The sequence below is a fragment of the Erythrolamprus reginae genome, chromosome Z, assembly GCF_031021105.1.
Source record: "Erythrolamprus reginae isolate rEryReg1 chromosome Z, rEryReg1.hap1, whole genome shotgun sequence".
Taxonomy (NCBI): domain Eukaryota; kingdom Metazoa; phylum Chordata; class Lepidosauria; order Squamata; family Dipsadidae; genus Erythrolamprus; species Erythrolamprus reginae.
In genome coordinates this window covers 141,206,454-141,224,840 of record NC_091963.1, presented here as the reverse complement: position 1 = coordinate 141,224,840, position 18,387 = coordinate 141,206,454, and the positions used below count along the sequence as shown (strand labels likewise).

Genomic DNA, 18,387 nt, shown 5'->3' with positions numbered 1-18,387 from the left:
TAAATAAATGAGGGAGGGAGGGAAAAAATCCCTTCTTTTTTATTAAAAGAAATTAATAATAAAACAAAACCAAAATCTATTACTATTAAAACTAAAACAACCAGCAAAACCAAAAACACAACTATTAATAAATGCTTTAAAATCTTCATTTCTTAAATATTTATCATAGTATTATAGTAATCTAGTAATACTATGAAAATCTAGCTGAACACCAATACATCAATTAATATATTTCCATAAATTATACTTTTTTATAATTTCATTCAATATTTCGAAGCTCAATTAATTTTCAGGCACTTAGCATTTACTATTATTAACTTTCATCAACCTTCCATATTTCCAAGTGTATTTTAAATTCATAATGCAAACTCATATAATCATACAGTACATATCATAAACCCCTTATTTATCATATGTATCTTCCATTAATTTTACCTATGTAATTCTATATAGTTCTAAAATTCTAATCCAATTTTTTAAATCAATAGATCCTAATATTAAACAACACCTAAATATATATTTTACCAATATTCCATAGTCAATCCATATTTAATAATCAATCATCCCTCCTCAAATTTCTACCACTGTTCTCATTTCTGGGTCTCTCTCCTGTCTCTCTCCCTTTTCTGTCTCATTTATTTCTCATTTCTCCCTCTTCCTCCCTTGTTTGTGTGTGTGTGTGAACTCTTGAACCATTTCAAAAAACAGGTGAGGGCTGGGTTTTTTTTCTCTGTTATTATTTGGTGCTTTTTACCATATGCTTTAAATCAAGAGTCACTTCTCTCTCTGTTTCTCTCTTTCCTGTCATTCTCTGCCTCAATCATTTTCTCATTTCTCTTTTTTCCTCCCCATTTTTCTATCATTTCTCTCTCTCTTTTCCTTCCACTCTTCTCTCTCTCTTGATTTTTTTCTCTCTCACTCTCTCTCTCTTGCTTTCTTCCTCTCTCTCACTCTCTTCCTTCCTCTCTCCTCTCTCTCTTTCTGTCTTTGTTTCTTCCTCTCTTCTCTCTTTCTTTCTCTCTCTCTCTTCTTTCTCTATCCCCTCTTGCTCTCTCTCTCTTTTTCTCACTTTCTCTTTCCCTTTCTCCTTTCTATCTCGCTCTGTCTGTTGTTCTCTTTCTCTCTCTCTCTCTTGTTCTCTCTTGTTTTTTTCTCTCTCTCCCTCTTGCTTTCTTTCTCTCTCTTGTTCTCTCTCTCTTGCTATCTCTCTTTCTCTCCCCCCTTTCTCTCTCTCTGTCTTCCTCACTTTCTCTCTCCCTTTCTTTCTTTCTTTCTTTCTATCTCACTCTGATTGTTGCACTCTCTCTCTGTCTCTCTGTCTCTGTCTCTCTGTCTCTTGTTCTCTCTTTCTCTCTCTTCCTTTCTTCTCTGTGGAGGCTGGTGTGGGTTTTTCTTAGTTTGAATGTTTCGGGCAGGCTGGCAGGGAGATGGGGAGCACGTGCACCTGACATTCCAAACAACCTTCGCCGGCCTCCACTGTGAGAAGGTTTTCTCTGAGCGCTCACCGCCACTGCTGCTGCCTCCACCACTGTGGGAGGAGCTGCACCCCAATGCGGGAGGCGGCAGAGGAGAAAGCCAGAGAGAGGGGTGGATTGGGTGTGGGGAGGGCAGTGGGGAGAATCCAGGGGTGCAAGGGAGCTCGAGGCCCTGGGGGGGGCAGCCGTGGTGCCAGCCTCCACACTTTTGTTGCTCCCCACCCCCAACTCCAATGCCCTGGAAAAGGGTGCATGGGGGTTGATTTTTTGGCACACGGCTGTGTGGCCACGCAGCCGCACACCTGAGAGGTAACATTGGTTAGGTCCCACAGTGTTGGCCTTCTCCAGGTCCCATCGACAAAACAATGTCATCTGGAAGGACCCAGGGGAAGACCTTCTCTGTGGTGGCCCCAATCCTCTGGAACCAACTTTCCCTGGAGATTAGGATTGCCCCCACCTTCCTTGCCTTTCACAAACTCCTTAAAACCCACCTCTGTCATCAGGCATGGGGAAATTGATTCCCCTGTGCCATTCTGTTTTATGTATGGTTTATATGAGATGTATGATTGCTTTTTATATTAAGGTTAAATTGTTTTAATCATTGGATTTGTACTGTTTTATGTTGTGATCCGCTCTGAGGCTCCGGAGAGGGGTGGCATACAAATCTAATAAATAATAATAAATAAAATAATAATTCCATTACCATCGTAACTTCAAATGATCATTTAGAGAATAAATGAGATAAGCTATAAACAATTAAATATTGATTGATGTTCCAGCTGTTAAAATATCAAAAGATAAATGGATGCAATTGCTGCTCTGTGTTTTCATCAAATTTGCTAAATTATAGCACATGCCTCTTGATTATGAATTAATAATTATATGCAGTAAATGAATATAGAGATACAAGCCATACTTTTTATTCCGGTTTATAAAAAGTGTTGAAAAAGTAGGCCTACCTTATTAAAAAATCTTTCTTTCCTCACTTTCTAACCTGGAATCAATTTGGGATTAAATTTTAATAGTATTTACAAACTTTTCTGGGGAAATTACAGACATGACTGTCTTGCTATTTCAGGGGGGGGGGGAGTTATTTTCCTTTCAGTCTCTCTGGAAGGAGTTGTGGTTATCCCTCCTATAATTACTCTTTAATTAATAAATGTCACTTTATTAATTAAATTCCTTCTGAAATCTCTATGGAGCTTCAGGGAACACAGCATAACAATGAAATATGATTGAAGGGAGCAAATAACATTTTATGTCCATTCAAGCATGGAATTCAAAAGACAGGTATTCCAAATTCCAATCAAGCAAGTAAAAGAACATATATGGAGGCAATTACATATTAATAAGGCTTTCACTTTTCTGAAGGAAATTCAGATTTCTTGTACAATATGTTACTGTTCATGTCACTGATGATATTACTGCCAGATGTGGTATGCCATATTCCTGCTACTGCTAGTTGTGTGGTGGGCAACCCTAATCTTCTTAAACATAATTATTATCATACAGGAGATCTCATCATTGCTGGCATTATTTCTCAGTTCTACATGATTTCTGATGCAGTGAATTTTAGAAGGCATCCATCCGAAGAACTAGTTGATGAGCTCATGTATACTGCTATTAAGCGTAACATATAATACAATAGATACCTTTCTTTACTATGATGACTTGAATGTTTAACTATATTTAAAGAGGGAACATTCAAGTGATGGAAATCCTATCTTCCAATTGTTTTATAGTAATAATTACCAGATAATAATTGCATTATAGCATAGTATCATCTTTATCAACCATGCCAATTTTAGTCAATATTTCATACTGGTTGATCCAAGTTTCTTATATGTATTTAGATGCCTATAATATCAAGTGACTAAATAAAATGTGCAGTCATTCTTTTTGTTTCTAGAAATGGTATGCTATGCTATGATTCACTTTTTAATGCTACACTTTAAAATGTGTTTAATACAGTATATACTGTAGTATGAATCACCATGTGTTCCTGATCACTCTTTGTAATTAATCAGACATCAATATGTAGGATTTGAATTATTTTCATGGATATTAAGAAAAATGTAATGCATTTTGAGTTCAACTCTTAGAAGTTCCTTTAGACGGTACAGTGGATAAAGTATATGTTGAACCCTTTTGAAGTACAATTTTCTCCAGGATTGGTTATCTGCTTTCTGCAGTAGTTGAATGATCCTGCCAAAGAGCATGGTTACTTTAAAGAGTTTCAACTAATTATTACAATTATGCTCTTGCATCTTGTAGAGTTTAACTTTTAACAGAAAAAAAGTGAAGAAGATGTAGAAAGCAAGATTAGAAATAATAAGACAAGCAAAATGAATGAGTATTCCATCTGGTCATTCTTCCTTTTTCAAGTGAAAGATGTTTCTTCTTTCTCATATAAAAATATATTCCATACTTTAGGCTAGTTTTAAAATATATTTGAAAGCAGAAAACCTAATTCTCCATGCTGCCAGAAGATTACATTAGTTTTCATTCTAAAATTTCATGCATTCATAATTCTTGTTGCAGGTTTTTTCTTCAAAACTACCAACACACCCTGGCTTTGATTTTTGCTGTAAAGGAGATCAATGAAAACCCTCAACTCTTATCTAACATGACCCTGGGCATTCGTATTGCTAACAGCAATTTCATGGCAAAATGGACCTATTTTGCTTCACTGGAACTACTGTCCACACAGGGCAAATTCATCCCTAATTATAAGTGTGATATCCAGGAGAAGACAATGTCTGTTATTGCAGGACCTAATGCAAACATCTGCCCATTTATGTCGAATATTCTGTATATATACAAGATGCCACAAGTAAGAATTACTTATAAACAAATATATTTTCCACAATATCTATAAAAAAATAATTTTCCACAATATCTAATATCCATAGTTGGTTAGCTTTTTATTAAGTTTCTAATATTTTTTTTATTTGAGATTTTCATCTGAGTAAAATAAAACTGCCTAAAACGGTAGGGATTAGTTATATGACATGTGCCTAAATCTGATATTTGATCAATACAAATTCAAGTAGAGAGAAGTTCCCTGAGGCTCTGGCATGAAATGAAAGCTTGGAAATCCAAATATGTGGTCCCAGTGACTAACCCAATTTGGACCTCGATCAATATTATATATTGCTACTGCTTCACTTCCTTGGACCTCAAATAGTTTGAGCTGTGATAAAATAATGCACAATATATCTGCACTGATATTCAATGTAATCGATACAAGACCTAATTGTTGGAATTTATACTTAGAACCTTTCTTTCCATTACATAGAAGTTATTTTTGTCTTTGCCACCAATAATATTTTTTGTATTTTTTTTTTCAAAAATTGTCATCATTTATGACAGTGCATTGGATATAGCTAGCTTTGTACTTGGTTTGATTATTATTATTAAAGAGTCACTTGAAAGAGTAAAAGCCACCCTGAGTCATTTGGGATTGGGCAGCATACAAGTCAGATTAAATAAATAAATAAATAAATAAATAAATAAATAAACAAACAAACAAACAAACAAACAAACAAACAAATAAATAAATAAATAAATAAAAGAAGAAAGTCAGAGGACTTTCAGAAAGAGATGTTTCTTCTATTGTTGTGTTTTATAGAGAGGTGACAATTGGATTGATGGTTAATAGAGAAAGAAGTAAAGAAGAAAATTGCAAACTTTATGAATTTATAGTTTTATAGTAGGTGTTGGTTGATATTAGAACAACTGACTATTGAGACCAGAGTGACTTGAGGGGGTAAGAATGATGGAATTAATTGCCTAGGAACATCATGGCCAATTAGATTGGGGGTATTGTTTAATGTTTAATTCTTGTTTGTCATCGTTTGTCATTTCCCCCGCCCCTCCATCTTCCTCCATCTTCCTAATTACAATGTAAGATCATAGAAAACTTGCACCCCCTAGTGGGAAGATTGTAGAAGACAGCAGACTTTAGTACTCTTGTGATTTTATGGAAGATCTATAGAGGACATTATACCTGGATTGATTGATTGATTGACTGATTATTGACCAGTGATTAAGATCTGATTTTATATCCATCAATACTAATCATTATGAATTTTAGATTGCATATTTTATATATTTGTTACATATTTTATTAGTGCTTTAATCATTGCTAATTTAATCCTTTTTTAATTAAATTATTGGGTGGGTTAACTAATGGATAACTCTGGTGGATGTAATAATGTGTATAGGATGAATGCTTGGGATGGTTGGGATGGTTGGGGTGGGTGGGGTTATGGTATGGATGAGGTGAATGGAAATGATATGAATGATACATTTGGCCCACCTGATGCTAGAGAGGCAGGAGGGGAGGGGGCACCTATCTCTGGGGTGGCAGAGGGTCAGAAAATTCTGGTGTTGTTGGGGAGAGGCAGATATGGTGGGAGCCACGGAGCTAGCCATTCCAGAGGAAGGAGAGATTGCTGCTTAATAGCAATCCCATCTTCTGGCTCCGGAAGCTCAAACCTGGGTACTGGTGACGAGTGTAATCCTAGCCCTGGACTCAGGCTGCTGCTCCTCAATGCCAGGTCGGTGGTAAATAAAGCTCTCCTCATCCAGGATTTGATCCTGGATGAGGAGGCCAACCTGGCATGTGTGACTGAAACGTGGCTGGGCCCAGAGGTAGGAGTTCCTCTCTCTGAAATCTGCCCAGCCGGGTTTCAGATATGGCATCAGCCTTGACCCCAAGGAAGGGGGGGAGGAGTGGCCAGGGAGAGCCTTTGTCTATATAGACTTGTTGCTCCAGGGATTGCGGGTTGTGAATCCCTCCTAGTGAATTTGGACTTAGGGGTTCAGGTGGGCTTGTTGCTCACGTACCTGCCTCCCAGCTGCCTGTCAACAGCCCTGCTTGTGCTGCTCAAGGAGGTAGCTGGGCTGGCAGTAGGATTCCCCAGACTTATTGTCTTGGGGGACTTTAACCTGCCGTCGCTCAGCGAAACCTCTGGGCTAGCGCAGGAGTTCATGGCCACTATGACAGCCATGGACCTGACTCAAGTAGTACAGGATCCGACTCACAAGGGGTGGGCATGCACCCAACATGGTATTCCTCTCTGAGCAATTGAGTAATGGTCTGAGACTAAGGGGCTTAGAAGTGTTGCCTTTGCCATGGTCAGACCATTTTCTATTGCGTCTTGACTTCCTGGCTCCAATCCTTTCCCGCAGGGAGGCGGAACCGATTAGGCAGTTCCACCCCAGACGCCTGATGGACCCAGAGGGCTTTCAGAGGGCGCTTGGGGTTATTCCAAATGCACTCATCCACAGTTCGGTGGAGTCTCTTGCTGAGGCCTGGAACAAGGCTGCAGCGGAGGCTCTTGACTGGATTGCACCATTGCAACCTCTCCATGGAACTATACCCTGTAGAGCTCCATGGTTCAACGAGGAGCTCCATGAGCTGAAATGCCAGAAGAGATGTCTAGAGAAGCGATGGAGGAAGAGTAAGTCTGAATCCGATCGAACACTTGTAAGAGCTTGTATTAAGACTTACAGAGTGGCGTTCAAGGCGGCAAGATGCGCTTATCATGCCGCCTTGATTGCATCAGCGGAATCCTGCCCAGCTGCTCTGTTCAGGGTAACCCGCTCCCTTCTTAACCAGGGGGGAGTTGGGGAGCCCTTGCAGAGGTGAAAAGACTCAGAGCGGCTGTAATAAAAACAGAGTTGGGAGGAACCTTGGAGGTCTTCTTGCCCAGCCCCCTACTTGGGCAGGAGACCCTACATTACTTCAGACAAATGGTTATCCAACTTCTTTAAAACTTCCAGTATTAGAATATTCATTACTTTTGGGGGCAAGCCATTCCACTGATCAGTTGTTCTAACTATCAGGAAATTTTTTCTTAGTTCTAAGTTGCTTCTTTCCTTGATTAGTTTCCACCCATTCCTTCTTATCTTACTCTCAGCTGCTTTGAAGAATAGCCTGAGTCCCTCTTCTTTGTGGCAACCTGAGAGATATTGGAACACTGCTATCATGTCTCCCCTAGTCCTTCTTTTCATTAAACTAGACATACCCAGTTCCTGCAACCATTCTTCATATGTTTTAGCCTCCAGGCCCCTAATCATCTTTGTTGCACTTCTCTGCACTCTTTCTAGAGTCTCATCATCCTTTTTACATTGTGGTGACCAAAATTGAATGCAGTATTCCAAGTGCGGCCTTACCAAGGCATTATGTAGTGGTATTAACACTTCACATGGTCTTGATTCTATCCTTCTGTTAATGCAGCCTAGAATTGTGTTGGCTTTTTTGACAGCTGCTGCACACTGCTAGCTCATATATTCTCTTTTATTTTCACATGAGTGTAGGAGAGTGCTGTCAATCAAGCCAGTGATCATAGTGCATGTGTGACAAGTATACGTTGACAAGTATACTAGCAATCACATTCATAACTTCTCTACAAAACTTTCTTCCAAGACAGCTCTACAAAGAGCACATAGCAGTAGTCTGACTATAAAACTGTGAATCAATGTCTTGAAGTTGTCACCTGCATTCTCCACTCCTGTTCTAAAGGATGGGGCAAGGAGGCAGGACTTCCTAGTACTCCTGCCACTGTCTCTTATATGGAAAGCAATGTATCACATTATATTATTTCAAATCATATCATATGTCATGTGTCTAATCATATATCACAGCAGATCATCACATGGAAGGTGGGAAGAAGATTTTATGAATTAAAATAAATCTAGGAAGACTGTAGAGAAGAGCAACAAAAAATTTAGCCTCCAGGGGACTGGAGGTTAAAAGTTATTAAGAACAGTTGCAGAAATCGGGTATGTCTAGTTTAATGATAAGAAGGACTAGGGGTGACATAATAGCAGTGCTCCAATAACTAAGAGGATGCCATAAAGAAGGGAAGGTGTCAACCTATCTTCCAAAGCACCTGAAAGCAGAGCAACAAGCAATGGGTGAGAACTAATCAAGGAGAGAAACATTTAGAAACAACAGGGATAACTTTATTAACAGTTAGAACAATTAATCCATAGAATGATTTGCATTGAGAAGTTGTGGGTGCTCCAACACTCAAAGATTTTAAGAAGAGATTGGATATTAATTTGTCTGAACTGGAATAAGGTTTCCTGCTTGAGGAAAGGTTGGATTGGGAAACATCTAAAGTCCCCTCCAACTTCTGTTATTTTGTTACCTGTTGAAGTTCAGGAATTACTGAATCAATATATCAAAAAATAGCTGGCATTCAAATGCCATTCATTCTTTCCTTCCTTCATTCCTTCCTTCCTTCGTTCACTCACTCACTCACTCACTCACTCACTCACTCATCTGTACTTATTAAAAGAAACAAAACTAAAAACTTTTTTGGACTATATTGCTCTTGAAGTTTGTGTCCAACATAGTCATAGACCCTAAAAGCCAACTATTTTAAATTATTTTTCTTAGCTCATATATGGATCTTCTCCAATGATAGACAGCAATGAACACACAGTTTTCTTTCACCGTTTTTTCCCAAATGAAGAGCTTCAGACCAAAGGGATTCTTCAGCTATTGTTGCATTTCAAGTGGATATGGTTAGGCCTGATTTCCCAACGTGACGAGAGTGGGCAGAGATTTGCATGGAATGCCCTTACAATGTTTGCCCAGAGAGGTATTTGCTTTGACTTCATGGAAGAGTTGCCCAAAGAAACTTTTTTAAATGATATTGAGGCTGTATTTAAAGATTTCATTGCCTTATACAATGTTGTCATGAACAGTACTGCCAATGTTGTGATCCTCTACTGTGAAAACCAGGTCCTTGCTGCTTTCAGAATATTTCCCTATCTTTCAGAATATGAGGATATACTGATAAGAAGAAAAGACAAAGTTTGGATCATGCCAGCCCAAATGGAGTTCACATCACTGCCTTTTCAAAAAATACGACCTTTGGACTTTATTCATGGCGCCATATCTTTTGCAGTTTCTTCCAAAGAGGTGACTGAGTTCAAACCATTCTTGCAGATGAGAAGCCCTATTTCAGAAGAAGAGGACCATATAACAAAATTGTTCTGGGAACAGGCATTTGAATGTTCTTTCTTTAAAGATAAGTTAGATGGTAAGGACTCTGGAGTGCTATGCACTGGAAAAGAAAGCCTGGAGACGCTCCCTAATTCTATGTTTGAGATCACCATGACTGGCCAGAGTTACAGCATTTATAATGCAATTTATGCTGTGGCACATGCTTTGAAAACCATGCTTTTATCCAAGTACAAACACAGAGCAAGGGCAGACCATGGAAGCCTGATGATTCTTAAGGAAGAAGCGTGGCAGGTAATAATAGAAAAAATTACAATGCTACATTGATCAAGTTTCCCTGATGAAATCATGTGATTTTCTGACCGTAAAACTGTACATTTCAGGTTAAGTATTCACATAGTTTAGAAATTACACAAATCTTTGCGCCGGTACATGTTTTATGACAGCAGTGTGGAGGAGCCATGTAAGAAGGATCCAATTTGAAAATGCATCACCATTTCATAATTCAGTCTGAAGCTTTGTCAAGCCATTTCACATTGGTGAAAATATGTTTATTAATATTATAATTCACCTACACCGTAGTACCCCCAACTTTTAAAAAGTAGTATTGTATATTTAAGGGTAATGCAGTGGCTCAGTGGCTCAGACACTGGGCTTGTTTATCAGAAGGGTTGACAGTTCAATGGTTCGAATCCCTAGCATGGCATAATGGAGTGAGATCCCTTTACTTGTCCCTGATTCTGTCAACATAGTAGTTCAAAGGCATGTAAAGAATGCAAGTAGAAAAATAGGGACCACCTTTGGTGGAAAGGTAACAGCGTTCTGTTTATTTATTATTTATTTTTATTTATTAATTGGATTTCTATGCTGCCCCTCTCTGAGGACTCGGGGCGGCTCACAACATATAATACACAGTATACAAAATCTTGAATCCAATTAATTAATTAAGAATCTACCCCCCCACCCCCCCAAAAAAAGCATAAAAAAACAATCATTCCATTCACTCAACATTCTCTCAACACATCCATTGGCCAGGGGGCAAAGATCTAATGTCCCCAGGCCTGGTGGCATAAATGAGCCTTCAGACTCTTATGGAAGCGAGGAGGGTGGTGGCAGTATGAATCTCTGAGGGGAGTGGATTCCAGAGGGCTGGGCCGCCCACAGAGAAGGCTCTCCCTTTTGGCCCCATCAAAGGACATTGTCTAATTGACAGAACCTGGAGAAGGCCGACTCTGTGGGACCTAACCGGTCGCTGGGATTCATGTGGCAGAAAGCAGTCTTGCAGGTATTCTGGTCCCATGCAACGTAGGGCTTTTTAGGTTATAACCAACACTTTGAATTGAGTCCAGAAACCAATTGGCAGTCAATGCAGACTGTGGAGTGTTGGAGAGATATGCATGTGTCTTGGCAAGCCCAGGACTGCTCGCATGGCTGCATTTTGCACAATTTATAGTTTCTGAACGCTTTTCAAAGGTAGCCCCATGTAGAGAGTATTGCAGTAGTCAAACCTCAAGGTGATAAGGGCATGAGTGACCGTGAGCAAAGAACTCCCTTTCAAAGTAGGGCCGCAACTGGTGCACCTGGCGAACCTAGGCAAATGCCCCCCTTGCCACAGCCGAAAGATGATGTTCTAAAGTCAGCTGTGGATTGAAGAGGACGCCCTTGGGAAGCAGTACCCGCAGCCACTCCGTCTTGTCAGGATTAAGTTTGAGCCTGTTCGCACCCATCCGGACTCTATAACTGGGTGTCATCAGCATACTGATGACAACTCACCCTGTGTCCTCATATGATCTCACCCATGTATGAGGGCAACCTTTACCTTTAGCTTGTACATTTAGTGTAGGGATATTTATTTTTCCAGATCAATTGTAGTTAGTTAGTTAGTTAGTTAGTTAGTTAGTTAGTTAGTTAGTTGGTTGGTTGGTTGGTTGGTTGGTTGGTTGGTTGGTTGGTTGGTTAGTTAGTTAGTTAGTATAGTGACCTAATTCAACATATTACCCTGGACAGTATAGACAATTAAAACACAAAGCTGAAGAATCAATATAATTCAGACACAAAACATTTGTGTTTGATTTGTTTCCATTTAGCTCCATCCTTATCTGAGAACAGTCTTATTTAACAACAGTGTTGGGGAAAAAGTTTTATTTAATGAAAAGGGGGAATTAAGAACTGGATTTGATATCATCAACTGGATCACATTCCCAAACCAAACTTTCCTTAAAATCAAAGTTGGAAAGATAGATCCACTGGCTTCCCCTGAAGAGCCTTTCATGATTTCTGAAGAAAACATCATCTGGCCGATCACATTCAACCAGGTATTTCCTCTTGACATTTCAGGTTATCTAGAATCCTCCTCCATTCTACTTTCAAAAGTCACTTTTAATATTTAAGTAACTTCATGTTAGTAATAAAATTAAGGCGATTATATTTGTTGAGAAATGAACAAAGCCTAGATTATATAGAGCTTCCATTATTAAACTTGTACTGTCTTTTCTGAAATCTATGTGTATTTCTGAATGTATGCAATTACCAGCTTCATTTTTCAGGTTGTCCTACATCCCGAAACCATCTTTGAGTTATAAAAGCTGGACATTATTTAATAATAAACAAGCTAAATGTTCAGACACTGTGCTGGTTGAAATATTATATTCCTGATCATTGTTCCAAGTTTATTTTTCTTCCTCCATTAAGGGTAGTAAATCATGATGTTATAATTTTTTTATATTCTAACTGTAAATTATTCAAGACATATTTTGAAATCCCATCCATTTTCTAAGTTTAACTTGCAGCTTTGACACCATTAAAACATGGTTTATTCCATAATTTCATTTCTCATCCAAGAACTGAATGTTTTCAAATGTTTTCAAGTTAAAAAATCAAGGAAGTCTAGTTGCCTTTTGAAAAGCACTTTTGGGACAGCCATGAACTGGATGATTGAAAATATCCACATAGTTTTAGCATTCCAAATAATGTAGCCATAGAAATTAGAACTCCGAGGCAGGCAAATATCTCAAAGAACAGCTTTATTGGGTATGCTATATTGGCACAACTGATGAAAGCTGACTTTCCTGTGGTTTTCCCCTGCTCTCCCTCCAAGTCACTGGTCATGCTATCCAATCTAGGTATTGGAAGGTTGCTTGGTTACTTCACTCATCCTCTGGTCAGCCACCTATGTGAATGTCCTTTGGTTCCTACAGGAGAATTGTATTGTTTGACTACAAACCTTATTTATTTATTTATTTATTTATTTACTTACTTACTTACTTACTTACTTACTTATTTGTCTGTTTGTTTGTCTGCTTGTCTGTCTGTTTGTTTGTTTGTTTATTGATTGATGATTTGATTTGATTTGATTATTTTATTTATTTATTATTTAGATTTGTATACCGCCCCTCTCTGCAGACTCGGGGCGGCTCTCAACAAAGTGAAACAATTTACAACAAATCTAAATTACAGTTTAAAAATATTTTAAAAACCCAATTTTCTAAACAAACATACATACAGATATACCATTCATAAATTGTATATGCCCGGGGGAGATGTCTCAGTTCCCCCATGCCTGATGACAAAGGTGGGTCTTAAGGAGCTTACGAAAGGCAAGGAGAGTAGGGGCAGTTCTAATCTCCGGGGGGAGTTGGTTCCAGAGGGTCAGGGCCGCCACAGAGATTTGATTTGATTTGATTTGATTTGATTTGAATGCCGCCCCTCTCCGAGGACTCGGAGCAGCTTCCAACAAACAATATAGACTACAAATCCAATATTAAAACACATTAAGAAAACCTTAATAAAACAACCACACAACTCAGCAAACCATGCATAAAACGGGACAGCCAGGGGAATCAATTTCCCCATGCCTGGTGACATAGGTGGGTTTTTAAGAGTTTGCAGAAGGCAAGGAGGGTGGGGGCAGTCCTAATCTCTGGGGGGAGCTGATTCCAGAGGGCCATGGCTGCCACAGAGAAGGCTCTTCCCTTGGATCCCACCAAATGACATTATTTTGTCAACAGAACCCAGAGAAGGGCGACTCCCTGGGACCTAACTGGTCGCTGGGATTCGTTTAGCAGAAGGTGGTCTTGAAGGTATTCTGGTTCGATGCCATGTAGGGCTTTATAGGTCATAACCAACACTTTGAATTGTGACCGGAAACTGATCGGCAACCAATGCAGATAACGGAGTGATCTAGTTGTGGAGTGACATGGGCATACCTGGGGAAGCCCATGACTGCTCTCGTAGCCATGTTCTGTACGATCTGAAGTTTCTGAACATTTTTCAAAGGTAGCCCCATGTAGAGAGCATTACAGTACTCAAGCCTCAAGGTGATGAGGGCATGAGTGACTGTGAGCAGTGACTTCTGGTCCAAATAGGGCCACAACTGGTGCACCAGGCAAACCTGGGCAAACGCCCCCCTCGCCACAGCTGAAAGATGGTGTTCTAATGTCAGCTGTGGATTGAGGAGGATGCTCAAGTTGCAGACCCTCTCCAAGGGGGTCAATAATTCACCCCCAGGGTAATGGACGGACAGATGGAATTGTCCTTGGGAGGCAAAACCCACAGCCACTCTGTCTTGCCGGGATTGAGTTTGAGCCTGTTGACACCCATCCAGACCCTAACAGCCTCCAGGCACCAACACATCACTTCCACTGCTTCACTGACTGGACATGGGGTGGAGATGTACAACTCGGATTCATCGGCATACTGATGATACCTCAGCCAATGCCCTTGGATGATCTCGCCCAGCAGTTTCATGTAGATATTGAATAGCCAGAGATCATCCATCAGCGCGACCAAACCCTAACAGCCTCCAGGCACCGGCACATCACTTCCACTGCTTCACTGACTGGACATGGGGTGGAGATGTACAACTCGGTTTCATCGGCATACTGATGATACCTCAGCCAATGCCCTTGGATGATCTCGTCTAGCGGTTTCATGTAGATATTGAATAGCCAGAGATCATCCATCAGCGCAACCAAAGCAGTTTAACTATTTCATCCCTCCCTATAGTGAGTGATAAACCTGAAGCTGCCAAAATGGCCTCAGCCATATTTATAATCTGATATTTACTGATCAGATTGATCAAAATGGAATTTGAGGGAAGTCCAGTTTGAAAAAATTTAAGCCTTCAGAAAACCTGATCATATCATATACCGTATTTTATAGGAAGTGCATAGTTCCAATGTGGAGAATTGTATTATGGTGACATTAATTAAATGTTCCTATCTAATAATATATTGAATTTGTATCCCATATCTAGAATTTCTCAAAAAGTAATGCAGACTTATCAGAATATGATATACACTGAAATACAAATGTATAAAATGCAATTATTGAACTCCCTCCTGGTTTTATTTCTGAATAGGCACTACCAGTTTCTGTATGCAATGAAAATTGTTATCCAGGCTATCTCAAGAAAAAAATAGATGAGAAGCCATTTTGCTGCTATGATTGTCTTCCTTGTGCAGAAGGGAAAATTTCAAACAGATTAGGTAAGATGTGTCATGTATGTAATTGAGAAGTCTTATTGATTCTCACCAGCAGTATTGTGGACCTATCTGTGTTTAATCTGCAGTGTTGAACTGTATTGTTCTCAAATGTAATCCATTTTTCAAAATTCAGAATATTGGCTTCATTGAAGCAAGGCAACCTCTGTATTAGATTTTCCCCAAAAAACATTTTTCCTTTCATCTAAATCTGAATTGCGTAATTGTTTACGTTCTTCTAAGACATCAACCTCTGAGGTCACTAGAGCTGAATCCCTACAGCTGAAAGCAATGCAATATCCATCCATAGTATTATATTGCAAGCTGGTTTCTGAGGAAACTGAACAGAAGTAGCTATTCAAATGGTCAGCGATCTCCTTATTCCCCTCAATGTATATATTATCCCCCATACTAAGCTTTGTGATGCTGCAGTTTTTCTTCTTCCTATAACTAATATATCTGAAGAAGGTTTTATCCTCCTTTTTTATAGATTTGGCAAATTTCTTCCTCTTTTGAGGCTTTAGCAGCATATATTATCTGTTCTGCCTCCTTCTGTCTCATTTTATACATCCCTCTGTCAGCTATACTTCTAGACTCTTTATACCTCCTGTAGGCAGAGTTTTTTTCATTGACTATAGCCCTTACATCATTATTAAACCATAGCGATTTCTTCTTCTTTTTACCTTTAGTTATTTCCTTACATACAGTCTAGTGGCTTTTATGATGGCCTTTTTTAATACAGTCCACTGGGTGCTGACTCCTGCTGCTTTATACCTCCCCTTTAATTCATATTTCAATATTCCCCCATTTCATTGAAATTTGTTTTTCTGTAATCCAATACTTTGGTTGTAGTATAGGATTGCTCACAATCAGTTTTTACATCAAACCACAAACCTTGGTGGTCACTGCAATCTAGGTTTTCTCTCACCTTAACCTCTGAAACCCAATTCCCATTCGTAAAAACTAAATCTAGAATACTCTCCCCTCTAGTCAGTGTCTTAACCAGCCGTGCCAGAACTGTTCCTGTAAAGACCTCTACTATATTCTTACTTTTGCATGCAAGGGCACTAGTGTTATTCCAGTCAATGTTGGGCATGTTGAAATCACCCATGACCACTGCCATTTGGGTAATTTCATCCATCTTGTTGTCATAATCCTCAGATTGCCCTGGAAGCCTATAGATCACCCCAATTCTAATGACAGAGCCCTCTTTAGTTTGCATGCAAACCCAGAGAGTCTCCAGCTCATTACATGTATTTTGAATTAGTTGCTTTTAGACTTTCCTTAACATAAATGGCTACTCCACCTCTCCTTTCTATTCTATCTTTCCTATACTATGTATATCCTGGTATGGATATTTCCCATTCACTGGAGTCCTAAAACCATGTCTCAGTTATGACAACCAGATCCAAAGTATCTCTAGATATTATGGCCATTAACTCACAAAGCTTGTTGCTCAAGCTTCAAGCATTCGTGCACATTACTCACAGAACATTATTATCATTATTTGTTTGCCCCTTATCTTCAACAACTACATCTATTTCATTTACAGCTGACTTTTTATAAACTTCAACAAACTGATTTATCCTCATTGGTTGGGGACAGAAATCATCCACATCGATTACATCTATGTCCCATTTACCTAGTTTAAATGCCTGTCCAAAAAAATTCTGAACTCCTCTTCATTTCATAACTCCTATGAAATATTAATGTTTATGAAATATTATAAAATATTAATGTCATAAATATTAATGTTTTCTTTTGCAGATTCAGATGATTGTTTCCAATGTCCAGAAGATCAATACCCAAATGAAGCTCACAATCTTTGTATTGAAAAACAGATAACTTTCTTGTCTTATGAAGAACCCTTGGGAATCACTCTGGCCACTGCAGCTGTCTTATTTTTTCTAACTTCGACGTTGGTGCTGAGGATCTTCATTAAACAGTGGGCAACCCCCATAGTCAAAGCCAACAACAGGAACCTCACCTATATTCTTCTAATTGCTCTTCAGCTATCTTTCCTCTGCACTTTTCTTTTCATTGGACAGCCTAATCCAGTGAAATGTCTCATGCGACAAACTGCTTTTGGCATCATCTTCTCTGTGGCCATTTCTTGCATTTTGGGTAAAACAACCGTAGTGGTTCTTGCTTTCATGGTCACCAAACCAGGATCCCAAATAAAGAAATGGGTGGGGAAAAGACTAGCCAATTCCATTGTCCTTTCTTGCTCCCTGGTACAAGTCATAATTTGTGTTGTGTGGTTGGCAATTTCTCCCCCATTTCCAGATTCTAATATTCACTCAATAGCTGAAGAAATTGTACTAGAATGTAATGAAGGATCAGCCGTCATGTTTTATACTATCCTTGGCTTTATGGGGTTCTTAACTGGCATAAGTTTCTCAGTAGCCTTCCTAGCTAGAAACTTACCTGACAGCTTTAATGAAGCCAAATTCATCACCTTCAGCATGTTAGTGTTTTGCAGTGTTTGGATAACATTTTTCCCCGCCTATTTGAGCACCAAGGGGAAGTACCTGGTAGTGGTGGAGATCTTTTCTATTTTGGCTTCAGCAATGGGATTGCTTGGCTGTATCTTTTTCCCAAAGTGCTATATTATTCTTCTGAGACCTGATTTAAATAGAAAGGACAGACTTATTAAAAAAACCTGACTTATGTTTCTGAATCTTATATATTCTCCTCACTATTTCATTTCATTTTTCTACTAGACTTTGCAGTCTGGGAAAACTGAGCCAGATTTTTTTTCAAGTTTGGGAATATTGAGCCAGATTATACACAAATTGAGTATTTGTCTAATGTTGGACTGTGCCTAGGTTTATACGCATATCAACCAATAAAGTACAATTTCTTCCCACAACAATTTTGCCCAATTTTGCTTGCCAGTTGTACCAAAATCCAATTCAGAGGTCTTAAGAAGCTAAGATAGTTTCCAATTTTCTTTTGGAGAAATATTGAGTCAATTGTCGGTTAACTATCCACGTCTACAAGAATGTAGAATGCCCCTGTAGATATGATACGGTCAAACATGCCTGGTTAAGGCAACCCACGCCTTTGATTAGTTTAAGGAAATAATAATTTGTTCAAGTTTCTGTTTACATAAGGTAATTAAAACCTATGCTTGTCTAAGGTAAAAACTAACTAGATACTCTACTGTTTATTTAGCAATCATACCTTGACAGAATTTTGTCTATGTATCACATATGAACCATTTACATTGTAACTAGGTTAAATGAAAAAATAATACTTTATATTTGTATACACAAGAAACTTGTTATAAGTAATAAACTTGAAAGTCCAGAGACAAAGCTTCTGAATTTGAGAAAGCTTCTGAATATGAGGCAGCTCTGCTCATTCCAGAGAGATATTTCTAACCTGGACAAAGTATTGTTCAAGAAATCATGTCTTTGTGTCTATGATTTCTACAGTAAACAGT

The 18,387-nt window shown here is 38.9% G+C and overlaps 1 protein-coding gene across 1 annotated transcript; it reads left to right on the top strand.

Moving 5' to 3' along the window:
* Positions 1-3,034: 3,034 nt before the first annotated feature.
* On the top strand, positions 3,035-17,605 carry LOC139154207 (vomeronasal type-2 receptor 26-like). Its single transcript, XM_070728638.1, has 6 exons — positions 3,035-3,087; positions 4,017-4,308; positions 8,890-9,753; positions 11,547-11,774; positions 14,819-14,945; positions 16,707-17,605. Coding segments are annotated over exons 1-6 (2,412 nt in total). The 5' UTR covers positions 3,035-3,085.
* Positions 17,606-18,387: the final 782 nt, after the last annotated feature.

Bases quoted from the DNA above. Each gene is read 5' to 3' on its own strand.
- LOC139154207 (XM_070728638.1), top strand. The intron at 4,309-8,889 runs GTAAGAATTACT...TATTTTTCTTAG, and splicing joins ATATATACAAGATGCCACAA to CTCATATATGGATCTTCTCC. The intron at 9,754-11,546 runs GTAATAATAGAA...GTTTCCATTTAG, and splicing joins TTAAGGAAGAAGCGTGGCAG to CTCCATCCTTATCTGAGAAC.